Source organism: Anomaloglossus baeobatrachus, chromosome 4 (assembly GCF_048569485.1).
Source record: "Anomaloglossus baeobatrachus isolate aAnoBae1 chromosome 4, aAnoBae1.hap1, whole genome shotgun sequence".
Classification (NCBI taxonomy): Eukaryota; Metazoa; Chordata; class Amphibia; order Anura; family Aromobatidae; genus Anomaloglossus; species Anomaloglossus baeobatrachus.
The window spans coordinates 530,601,528-530,614,171 of record NC_134356.1 but is presented as its reverse complement, the minus strand read 5'-3'; the positions used below and the strand labels follow the sequence as shown (position 1 = coordinate 530,614,171).

Genomic DNA, 12,644 nt, shown 5'->3' with positions numbered 1-12,644 from the left:
GTCCTCGGCGTCCCCAGGCCCGCCTCCCGCACGGCGCTATTGGACGCCGGCCTCTCCGTTCCCGCCCTCAGCCGTGCTCCAGGCATCACTTGGGGAGTGGGGGATATTTTTTTCCCGCTCACAGCGTCCTTTTTAAATAAAGAAAGAAAAAAAAAAAAAAAAAGAGAATGGGAGTTTATTCCAGACTACTAGTCTGGGTTTACTGAGGCCGCAGCATCACCTTCTTTTTCCGGGGGAGAAAATAAAACACACTTTTCTTTAGTGGGTATTTTTTATTTTAGGTCGATTTTTATTAAAAAATTTTACATACATGAGTTTTTTACACCTTAACTCTTACAGTACTTTTCGGGCACTTGTTTTGCTTCACCCTTTTTTATATCGCGCTCCCAGCTCGAGATTTTAGTTTAGTCCCCTCCGGCGGGTTAATGCCCTGTCTCAGGCCATAGATCCCCTCGCCGCCGTCCCTCGGCTTCGCGCGCATGCGCTGCGTCCCCGGCCAATACTCGGTTATACCTTCCATAGGTCTAGCGCAATCCCCTCGGGGAGGTGAGTCTCGTACCAGGGACCTTCCCTATGCTAGAAGCGGACCCGACAGGTCTCGTCTTTTGTGGCCCCCCTGTTTTCCACCTTATTCCCCAGGTCCAGACTGCCTTTTCTCCGGCAGTCTTCCGACCTCTCGGGTGATGGCCCAGGCTTTCCACCTCTGCTGGACTCCGAGCAGGACCTGGATGTTTTGGCGCATGACTAAAGGCCCGCTGGAATTGGTGAGTCAGGCCGTAAGGCTACGGACAGCCCTCTTATCTACATGCACGCAGGTCCCCCTTAAGTCATTTGGAGCGGACCCTTGATGTGCTCAGATGACATCCAGAGCTCGCTGAGTTACCGCGTGCTCACAGTCAACTGCCAGACACGACGTTTGCCAGCGGTAAGTCTTGTCATCGTCTTTATTCCCTTCTCCAAAAAGGGGTCTCGGTGAGAATGGGCATGCCACACTGGAGTCGCTGAGTAATCGCAGACAACAACCAGACACGGCGTTTACCTGCGGTAAGTCGTGTTATTGTCATTATCATTCCCCCAGAGGGCTCTGGAGAGAGGGGGCATGGCACCTTGCAGACAGGAAGGTGGGGGCCCCTGCGGGTTTTCAGTGGACATCCAGTTCGCCGTGTGACGGCGTGATCACGGATATTCCCCGGACACAATTTTCACCAGCGGTAAGTCCTTTATATTGTCTTACCCCTCCTCGTAGAGGGCTCCGGGATGAAGGGGCACGCTATCCTGTACTTCACCCGCCTGGGTTCCTCCTGGCTTCTCGTCCCTATCGTGGCGCTCCGCAGGGACTCCACGGACACTCTACGCAGCGGTCCGCGCTCCACCTATGCCGACCCAGGACTGGTTATCAGCTTCAGTGAGTACACTCTCTTCACAAAATCTGGTGTCTGCCCGCTACACGGCCTGAGCCTCTAACATCAGTGTACCTACCCGTCGAGAGCTCTGACTCGGGATCAGGAACGCAGATTCGACATCTAGGAAGTCGCCGACTTCCTTTCCGGCTCTCGGGATCGCCCTTTCGGAGATAGGCGAATTCAGTTTATCCCCTAGGCTACGTCAGGGTAGACTTGCTACGTAAGGGAAGGGTACATCCCTTTCCCGGCATCGGCCCTGATGCACCAGGACTCGTTCCCTCACGCTAGGTTCGTCAGGGAGCCTTTATCCCTACAACAGCCGTCTCCGCCTTGCGTGGCTGCAGACCGTCCCAGCTTTCTAACAGTGCTTGCAGGGATCACGATCCCTACGCATCCTCAGGCTCTCTCTGCCCAGGAACGACCGGGAGACCCAGAGTCTCCCTTCAAGGATCCTCGCCTTGAGGTTTAGACCATCATCATCATCACTTTTCGCTACTAGGGTTGCTGAGCTACAGGAAGGAGTCCTCCCAGACCCGGCCCGGTCCATCACTCCTCAGGCACGGTATTCGAGCCGTTAAAGGGTTGCTACTCCTCACGCAGGAGCAGTTTCCCTCCTGGCACAGGGTCCCGCGGCTCTTTGCCTCCTGCTCCCGTTTTTTCCCTTCGGTTTTTTGCTTTGCGAGTCCTCGACAGTCTGTGGCGGTGTTAGCGATGGTGCACATACCAGATTTCATCCCGGACTCTCCAACGGAACACACTGAAGAACGGGGTCAGGAAGTTTCCGTCTTCGAGGGTGACCGGCCAATCTCCTCCTAGAGGACCAATCTTCGCAACCATCCCTGGGAAGCTTCCCTTTCCTCCTCTGGAGCTTATTATCAACCGTCACCAGCCTCCCGTACTAGGGTATGCTACCCCACCATTCCTCGGCACGGTCCCGAGGGACACCCCTAGAGTGTCGTCTCCCCTTCAACATTCCGGACTCAGAGCCATTCGGTTAGCCCGGTTACAATTTCTTCTCTGGGTCGTATTGTCCAGTCAGGTTCCAGTCGGACCATGCCACAGCAGTGATGTGCATCATCCACTAGGAAGACGCAGGGAGCGTCATGGCAAGGGAAGAGGCCAAGAGGTTCTTGCTCTGGGACGGGCTCTTTCATTCGCTAATCTCGGCAGCACATCCCGAGCGTGGACGTTTGGACGGCCGATTTCCGCGGTAGGATAGGTCTCGCGTAGGTAAAGGGCTCCAACAGGGATATCAACAGCCAGATCTCTGGCGAAGGAAGACCCCCAGTCGTGACTTTTTGGCCTTCCGATCCAACTCTCAAGTCAATGGTGCGTCGAGTACGCTACCTGCTCTGGACTAGAGGGCGACGCCCTAGACCGGTCGTGTAGCCTGTTCAGGCTCTCGTGCATCTTCCCGCGGCTTTCCATGATCTCGAGGGTTCTCAAGAGGGACCTAGGCAGGCGATAGCTCGGGAGTGGCCCAGGCGAGCATAGTTTCGCATAACTTACTCATCTCCTCGCAGATGCCCCGTGGCTCCTTCCAGACCGCCAGATTCTACCAGGACTCAGAAGTCCCAGGTTCCATGGCCTCACCAGTGGATCCCGGATGCTGGCTCGGTCAGGTCTGTGAACAAGATGATGACAGACATTGAGGAGGGCCTGGAATCCAGCTCCCTCGAAGATTTATTTCCACTTGGAAAGAGCTCCCCCTGTGGTGTGAGGACCGCATCTTCAGAGACTTTTCACTTTCCATCAATCAGGGCCTTCGCGCAGAGAAACGTCCATCTGGCTCGGCGTTTTTTCATCGTTCACTAGAAAGGTGGGACCATAATCCAGTGATGAGTTTGCTCAAGGTACCCCTTTTTTCCCTGCTCCCACCTGTTTTGATAGGTGGGCTCCTCGTGGACATCTGGTTGTTACAGACGGCATCAGGGCGGACAGCCCTCTCGTAGTCTTTTCTCCCCCTTTTTCCGCTCCGCCAGCAGGATAAGGGGGGGGGCTCCAGCCAGAACCCTTCGTTTCTGTCCGAGACACCTCGGCTTTTCCTTCCAGAAGAGGACTTTAGGTTTCGTTTTTGTCGGTTCTAGGCTCCCCTCGCAGCCTGAAAGAGGCATAGTTCGTTCTAGGGCTGGTACGAGCCCTTAGTCTTTCGTGTCTGCAGGACACCATTTTTTTTGTCGGTTACACCGACTGTCAGTCCATCCTTCCACCCTTTCCCAGGAAGCATAGGCCGGCGCCAAGGGCCTGAATATCACATGGATCCCGTCCTCCATATGCGAAGACTATCGCATGAAGGTCGGACTTCCGCCGCGGTCTACCGAGCAAGGGGCACCCTTGAACGATTGGGCTCCAGACGTCGGTCAACCAGGTCCTCTGGTCCGCCACCCGATCTAGTCGGCGTACCGTTACTAGTTTCTAACAGGTTCTCACTCAAGCTTCGGCAGAGGCCAGTCTTGGTGTAAGGTTTGCGGGTGGCAGTGGCACACCTGTAACAACGTAGGCGCTTGTAGGTCCGGGTCAGCCCGGCAAGGGGAAGCGACTTACTTCCTATCTCCGGTGATGGTTTTCTTCCCACCCAGGGACTGCTTTTGGACGTCCCATGGTCCTGTGTCCCCCAATGAAACGACAGAGAAAGTAGGATTTTTGTGTACTCACCGTAAAATCTCTTTCTCTTAGTCTTCATTGGGGGACACAGCACCCACCCTGCTTGTGCTTTTTGTTATTTATGACATGCCTGTTTCCCCAGTGCCCATATTCCCAGGTCACTGGTCACACGACTGTTCGTCATAGTTTTTTACCTTGTTCTATCCAGGATTGTTTGGTTCTCCTCCTACTGCTTGTGCACTAAACTGATTGAGCCCGCCTCCGGCTCAGGGGTTATACTGCTGGGGAGGAGCTAACTTTTTCTGTTTACTTAGTGTCAGCCTCCTAGTGACAGCAGCATAACCCATGGTCCTGTGTCCCCCAATGAAGACTAAGAGAAAGAGATTTTACGATGAGTACACAAAAATCCTACTATATAAAGGAACTTAAAAGGAACCTGTAACTAGACACGTGCTGGATTAACTAAAGGCAGCATGAACTTATGTCTTCATTTGAAACATGGTGGTGCTTCAAAACCTGGCCGGGCACATCGGGAAAGATCTGTGTAGTCCTGCACCTCCTCCCAACCATATGTACTGTGGGCAGATTGCATGTTGTGACATGTTACCTTTCATTTTCTACATCTTTATAGCTTTGTATTTTTCCCCATTAGCTTTCCTAACTTTAGATCACTTTATACTAAGGTTTTTAATAGGGGCTTACAACAGTTCTCAGCCAATTTCCCATTATTCCTAGTGTAACACATATAGAGTTTTTATTTTAGCGTTGTTTGAAGCTGCTAACGTTTAATTTTCCTTTGAAATAACTTCATGGCTATGGTCAGATTACATTGTGCTAATTTTTGTAGATGGTATCGTAAGCTTTGCCCAAAACTGAGTGATCCTGAGTGGGTTCCTGGTCCAAGCCTGATCAGTCTTCAGATGAGATTGACTCCTAAACTGATGCGTCTGACTTGGGATGGATTTCCTCTCCACTTCTGTGATAAGCATGGCTGGGGATACCTTGTTCCAGGACGGAAAGACAACCTTTCGGCTATTCAGGGTGAAGATAATGAGTATGATGTTAATAATGACTGCCCTTACACAGCAATTGAAAATATCTACATTGAGTATTGCAAAAATAAAGCAAGTGGCATCGCAGGGGAAAGTGACTTAAATGTACAGGATGATTTCATGCTTACTGAGGACAGCAGTATCTGGCAAAAGGTAGAATACCGCATGGATGTGTCTTAGGAAATAGGAGAATGTGGTTCTCCTTGAAGTGACTTTGCTCAGGAAGTCGTGTTCTTATTTCCAGGTAGAAGAACTCAGTCGACTGGAGAATGAAATGAGCCTTGAAGGATCGACCAAAGCAACTTCACAGAAGAAAAACAAAAGTAAACTGGTAGGTTTTTTTCTTTTTATTCTAGTGTAGTGGGAAACCTTAACTATTTTCTTAGGCACATTCGACATCGAACATGCAATAATGTCCAGAATTACAGTTGTGCAAATCATTTGTCTTGAGCCATCAATTTTGTTTCACCAATTCAAAGATTACAATAAGCGACTTATTATGCCAGTCTCAGAAATGTGTAAGGAATTATTGATTTATTAATTTTCTTGGCACCTGTCCATCTGTAATCCACTGGCCCCATAGTCCACAGGCCCAACCTTGTACTGTGCTTCAGTCCTCGCTCAACCCTCAGCACCTTTCTCCTCCTTCTCTTGGTCCTCACCACGCGAGAAGCATGTGACGTGCACCGTGTCCTCACCCTGCTGAATCCTAGTGGGCTCTGCCTTCATTGCTGTATAGGGCTGGGGGACTGGGGGTCACTAGACTCTTCCCTGTGCTAATCTTTCTTTTCCTGTTGGGGAAAGATAACCATGACATACAAAGCCATCCACAACCTGTCTCCTCCCTACATCTGTGACCTAGTCTCCCGGTACCTACCGGCACGCAACCTCAGATCCTCACAATATCTCCTTCTCTACTCCTCTTATTTCCTCTACCCACAATCGCGTACAAGATTTCTCCCGTGCCTCCCCATACTCTGGAACGCTTTACCTCAGCATATCAGACTCTTCCCTACCGTGGAAAACTTCAAGAGGAACATCAAGACCCACCTCTTCCAACAAGCCTACAAACTACAATAGCCCTCAGTACAGTACACCACTGCGCAACCAGCTCTGTCCTCACCTATTGTACCATCACCCATTCCCTGTAGACTGTGAGTCCTCGCGGGCAGGGTCCTCTCTCCTCCTATACCAGTCTGTTTTGTACTGTTAATGATTGTTGTACATATACCCTCTTTCAATTGTAAAGCGCCATGGAATAAATGGCGCTATAATAATAAATAATAATAATAGTTTGTACCTAATTCTCTTCTCTGTGTAAATTATCCACCTGCCAGCCTGAGTCCTTGTTGCTCTTCCTGCTCCCAGCCTATGTTCTACCCATATGCTTGTCAGGAACCACCCTCTACTCATGGTACTTGTGCTTCTTATTCCAAATCGGGCTCTCTCCCTATCTCAGCCTGTTGAGGAGATCATCAGGATTTCCCCAGTTAAGTTACCTGTTATAGAATGCTCTCTCTTCAAGTCATATCTGTTCCTCCTTTCACCTCCCAAGGTGAGTTTGATCAATCAGAAAATACATCACAGGGGAATTTTCTATTGTAAGTGATCTGAATAGTCAGGGCCCTGGATAGAGGCATGGGCTTAAGCTTGTTGACTAGTGATGGACGAACCCCCCCCCGATGTTCACGTTTAGGAGCCCCGCCCGAACGTTTTGTAAAGATCGAGTTCGGGTTCTGAGAACGCGAACTTGCGTCCGGACACCGAACTTGGACTTTACAGTTATGGGATGGGGCGGTGGGCTGTAAAATAAAGAATATAGTTAATAATAATAAACATTGTCATTATACTTACAGGTCTTGCAGACTCTGTCTCATGGCCGCTTCTACTTCCGTGTCCGATCATTGCTGTGCCCCCGGGTTACAGGACCTTCGATGACGTCATAGCCATGTGACCAGTCTGTAAGCCAATGTCTGTACAACATTCACACCAGACTGGTCACATGGCTATGACATCATGGAAGGTCTTTTAGGCAGTAGTGGTTTCCCGGGGGCACAGCAATGATCGGACGTGGCCAGGAGACAGAGTCTGCAGTACGCGTCGCGGAACCTGTAAGTATAATCAGAATGTTTTTTAATAATGTTTTGTTGTTTGTTGTTTTTTTTGGTTTTTTTACAGCCCATGGACCTGAACTGTAACACGAGCTTCCCAGGAAAGCTCATGTTCGGGATTGTGTGCACAAACACTATGTATTCGGTACGAACCCCAAACTTTGCAGTTCGGGTTCGCCCATCACTATTGACCCATGCTGGAAAAAAACCTCTCTTTTTCCTATCTGGAATAAGCCAGCCGCTCCTCTGAGGTCACGAGCAAGATTAGTCGTACCCTTTGGATGAGAACTTGTGACTTCAACTGTGTTTCCAAAAAGGCCATAGCGAACCTTGTTTTAGGGATACACTTCGACAGACAGGAAAAAAATACCTATTCCAGGGCTAACCATTAAGGGAATACCCCCTTTTGGTCCTTCTGACCCTTCTCAGCTTTCAGAGGCTTTCTACCTCTTAGTAAAATCAAAAACCCAGTTTTAAACCTGCACTACTCACAAATCCTCGTGTGACTGAAGGGGTGGAAAGCACACCATTGGGTGTAAGCTCTACATTTTACAGATTGCACACTTTTTCCCTTCACCATGAAAGCACTGGACATGAGAGTGTATCCACGCCAAGAAACGGGGAACCTAATGAAAATAAAAACCTAGTGGTTTCTTGTTCCTGGAGGAGGAGACTTAACAACCCTGCGGAGTAATGAGTACCTGGGGAGATTTCTCCAGATGAGTCGATCTTGCATGGGAAGTTAGTAGATCTTGGACCGGAGGCTGTCCGCGGTCCTTGGGTACCTGGAGCTCCGTCTGTGTATCATTCCCGGCGTGTGTAGTTTTACTTTTATCTAAGTGACGAAAAAAAAATCCAAAATTTGTAAAGAAAAAAGAAAAAAAAAATTGTGCTTTTGTTGCCATTTTCCGAGACCCGTAGTGTTTTCATTTTTCAGGATCAGGGGCTGCGTGAGGATTATTTTTTTGCATCTTCAGTTGATATTTTTAATTTATACAATTTTTTGAGTAATGTGATGTTTTGATCACCTAATATTGCAATGTTGCAGCAACCAAAAAGAAGCGTACTTCTTACTTTTTGATTATTTTTCTATTGCTACGCCCTTTACCAATCTGATTAATTTATTTTATATTTTGATCGATCAGGCATTTCTGAATGCGGCAATAAAAATGGGTGGGATTTTTTATTGTTTTAATTTCAGTGGGGCAAAAGAGGGGTGATTTGAACTGTTTTTGTTGACCATCTAAGGTAAAGCAGACAGCTGAAAACTGCAGCTGGCAGCTTTACCGTGGCTGGTAATCCAAAACAGAGGGCACCCCACACTGTTGCTTTAAATTATTTATTAAAATTAAATAATTAAAAAAACAAACGTGGGGTCCCCCCCAAATTGGATTATAAGCCAAGGTACAAGGTAAAGCGGACAGCAGGGGTCTGGTAGCCTCAGGTTGAGGAGGCCCAGCCACCCCATCAATAATCCAGTCATTGAAAACAGAAAAATTAAGGGTTTTTTTTGACAAACACCCCCCCCCCCCAACTACAGCCCTCATTTACCAATTTATTACAAATTTTAACAAAAAAAAGTCGGACATAATCCATAGTGAAGTCCCCAAATGCAAACCTAAAAGATCTAAAAAGAGAAAATTATTAAAGAAATAAAGACAAGAGTCACCCTCATTCACCATTTCCCTGGAAATTCCCTAATCTGGGTCCAGCGTAACCCAATAAGGGGGTTGCATTACGATCCCATACTCGCTGTCCCGGTCAGTGAAGAACAGAACGTTCCCCATTTGCTGGGAGAGCAGTGACTGAAACCTGACACACTGCTCTGAGAAGCACTGCAGTGAACTGAGATCTCATGAGGTCAACCCAGGTTTTTCTAGGCTCTTTTGTTACCATTCGTATTATCCCTCTTTGATTTGTCATCAATTTTGCTCCTGCAGCCACGTCCAGACAGGTTGGCTACAGTCCCATGGATGTTATATTTCTGAATAATATGTGCAACTGTAGTCAAAGGAATATCACGCTGCTTGGAGATAGTCTTATAACCTTTACCTTTTTAACATGCTTGTCTGTAATTTTCTTTCTAATCTCCTGAGACAACTCTTTCCTTCGCTTCCTCTGGTTCATGTTGAGTGTGGTACACACCAAACAGCACAGTGAGGATCTGTAGCCCTATATACAGGCCCACTGACTGATTACAAGATTGTAGACACCTGTGATGCTATTTAGTGGACACACCTTGATTTAACTTGTCCCTTTTGTCACATTATTTTCAGGGGTACCATAATTTCTGTCCAGGCCTATTTCATGAGTTTTATTTTTTTTTTTAATTCTGTGGAAGCATGGTTGAAAAGCAATGTTTGACATTCATTTGTTCATTTTCATAGATTTTTAATTTTGTATTACTTTTGTCAGATTCAAGTTATTTCTTTGACCATTGTGGGTTTTTCTTTTGTCTTGATCCTTTTACAGGATCTACAGGAGACCTAATCAGTAGATTTCTCATCCGTCATTACATTCTTTGTATCTATAATCATTTACAGTCCACATCCTATTTACTCTGACAGAAGCCCCCTACTGAATTGTTTCCAGAGATTGAAAACTCCGCACCTCTTCACCATGGAAATGGCCCATGCAGTGATGTGAACATTTCAGGCTGCTGGTTCTATCGTCTGCCGCACAAAGTGAGTCTGGAAAGGGCACTTAATACACTTTTCTTGTAGACTGAACATTAGGTTCTTAGTTAAAGGGAACCAGTCACCAGGATTTTCACATATAACCTAAAGCCAGTGCTATACTGGCACTATCAGGCTGATTCTATACATACCTGTAGTGGTCAGCTCGGATGTTTAGGTTTTGAAATCCAAGAAAGTGAAATTTGTAAAATGAGCAGCTTCTTGAGTGACAGTTGCACTGGAGCAGATAATATATTCATAGTTATCCCCTCCCTCTTTTAGAATTAGCATAAGCATTATATAAAACACTCACTTTGTCTAGCAGGACCTGTGTGAGGTCATATCCATGTGACCAATAAGGGAGGGGCCTCAGCCACCAAAGCTGGATACAAGGTCACATGGGTATGACATCACCACAGGTCCTGCTAGACAAAGTGAATTGTTTGTATAATACTTATGCTAATTCTAACAGGGGGAGGGGATAACTATGAATATATTATCTGCTCCACTGCAACTGTCACTCAAGAAGCAGCTCATTTTACAAACTTCACTTTCTTGGATTTTATGTTCAAACTGTGTTTATTAGCATAACATATTGACACATATTCAATTACAATGAGTTTTTCCAGAAATAATTGTACATAGGGTGTGCAGGACAATATTGCTAAAAACATCCTACTCTCTAATATTTTAAATACCCTACATGGCCTCCTAAACTGAAAGCATAAGTACATAAAAGAAGGAATAGAACAGATAGGGAGAAACCTTTAAGAACAAGAATTAAGAAGAAAATATGTTAGAGTAAATGATTAGGTAAGAATAAAGAAAAGGAAAGTAAGAGAGAGAGAGAAAAAAAAAGGATTAAGGATTAAGAAGGTGCTAGGGGGAAGGGGAAGGAAAAGAGGGGGGGGGGGGGACTTTCTTGGATTTTACAACCTAAACATCCGAGCTGACCACTATTGGTATGTAGAGAATCAGCCTGATAGTGCCAGTATAGTACTGGGTTTAGGTTATATGCGAAAATCCTGGTGATTGGTTCCCTTTAAAGAGAGTGTCTGGTCTAAAACGATAAGTCTGCAGTCACTCTGTGTTACTCTGTAACTGCAGACTTGATAATCCTCTCATTACACGTGCTGTACGCTATGTGGATTCTCCGGTGTCAGCACCGGGAACAGTTTTCACGTGACCGCAAGCGTGCGATATACATAGCCCCGGCCAGAATCAAACTAGACTGTTTTTGGCCTCTTTCAACACACTTTCGTTGAGCGCACCAGAAACAATCTGGTCAGATTCTGGCCGGGAGTATGCATATCGCACGCTTGCGGTCATGTGACCTCCGTTCCCGGCGCTGGCATCGGGGAATCCTCACACATTGTGTAGTTTTTGCAAAGTGAGGATACACAAGTCTGCAGTCACATAGTGACACATGGTGTGACTGCAGACTTGTAGACCAGATAAAAAAGATATGAATAATAAGGTCCATACTATTAGAAACCTATATATATGAATGGTCACCGAAAAAGGACACAGAAGAGAGAAAGAGAGACCTTCAAAAATTCATGATTAACACACCAATATCATAATAAATCCAAGAAAATTCCATATCAAGATAATAAGGTGCAATTTAATTCATTATATGACAACAAAATTGACAATGGATTTAAGGGATGTCATTTGGACACATAAAGTGCAGAAGTGCCTGTAAAATCACAACCAGGGAGGTGTGCCTGAAAGACCAGACCAGGGGTTTGGTAAGACATAGAAATACATAGGGACGTCTATGAGCGGGTGGTATATTATAATAGGGGGTGCCCGGGAAAATTTAACAAAATCTGGGGTTTGTGGAATTCTTCTCCAGACACACTTGCGGAGGTTTGAGGGAGATTAGGCGGATAATGGTGGTTCCCGCTAGATGTTGGGATATGAAACACTGTCCAATGGTATATTGAGGTATAATAATGCAATGTGGCTGTTGTTGTTCTTTCTTTCTTCCTTTTTCTATTCCTCTTTCTATCTTGTTTTCAAAATATGGTCATGCTGATAGTTAGAGCTGTTCTTATGCTCAATATAAAATTAGATATATATGCAAATGATAAGTAGTATGGATAATAACATTGTTCTATCTTAAGTGCTAAAGATATTATGGACTTTATATGACTGTTTATTGTTATATTTAAATATTACTATCTATATACGGAGCTATCTTTATATGGCAAATGTCAGTTGTACCATGTTTGAAATTGTTAATAAAACGAAGTTAAAAAAAAAAAGAAATACATAGGGACTATTACAGTAACAGGTATACAAAGTTCTATGATACAACGATTATATACAACAATTACATTTCATCAGGTTGGCTAGGTGTATAACACTACCCACTGTTCAGCAATCATAGATCATAATAAAACATGATATGCAGAATAGAATATTGTACTTATGTATAAGAAAGTACATGCAGAATAAAGTATTCACCCTATGCATGGAAAAATGCTGTCACAGCCTGAATCATGACCGTGGCAACCAGGGATCAAAGAAACTCCCTTAGTGTATTCAAAGCAGGACCAGCAGGCAAGGTAACCTACCACAATGACCCCTGGACCTGGTACAGACACACCACCCTGCACCTCGACGCGTTTCGCTGTCGCTTCGTCGGGAGGTGCAGGTATGATGTGGGTGGCTGCTATATATCCGGAGAAGTGTCACTTACCGTCCCTCATTGGCGCGCCACGGTAATCCGATGCCCATCCTCCACACTGACCGGCGTTCCGGAATCCGAATTGCGCATGCGCGCAACCCAGA

The 12,644-nt window shown here is 46.1% G+C and overlaps 1 protein-coding gene across 4 annotated transcripts in view; it reads left to right on the top strand.

Moving 5' to 3' along the window:
- Positions 1–12,644, top strand: part of POLG (DNA polymerase gamma, catalytic subunit) — a 217,455-nt gene that overhangs the window by 84,441 nt on the left and 120,370 nt on the right. For all 4 annotated transcript variants that reach the window (XM_075345933.1, XM_075345936.1, XM_075345935.1 and 1 more), the window contains 3 exons: positions 4,855–5,212; positions 5,304–5,390; positions 9,738–9,854. In XM_075345933.1, the coding sequence (XP_075202048.1) occupies positions 4,855–5,212; positions 5,304–5,390; positions 9,738–9,854 (562 nt within the window). The remainder of the gene's footprint in view (positions 1–4,854; positions 5,213–5,303; positions 5,391–9,737; positions 9,855–12,644) is intronic.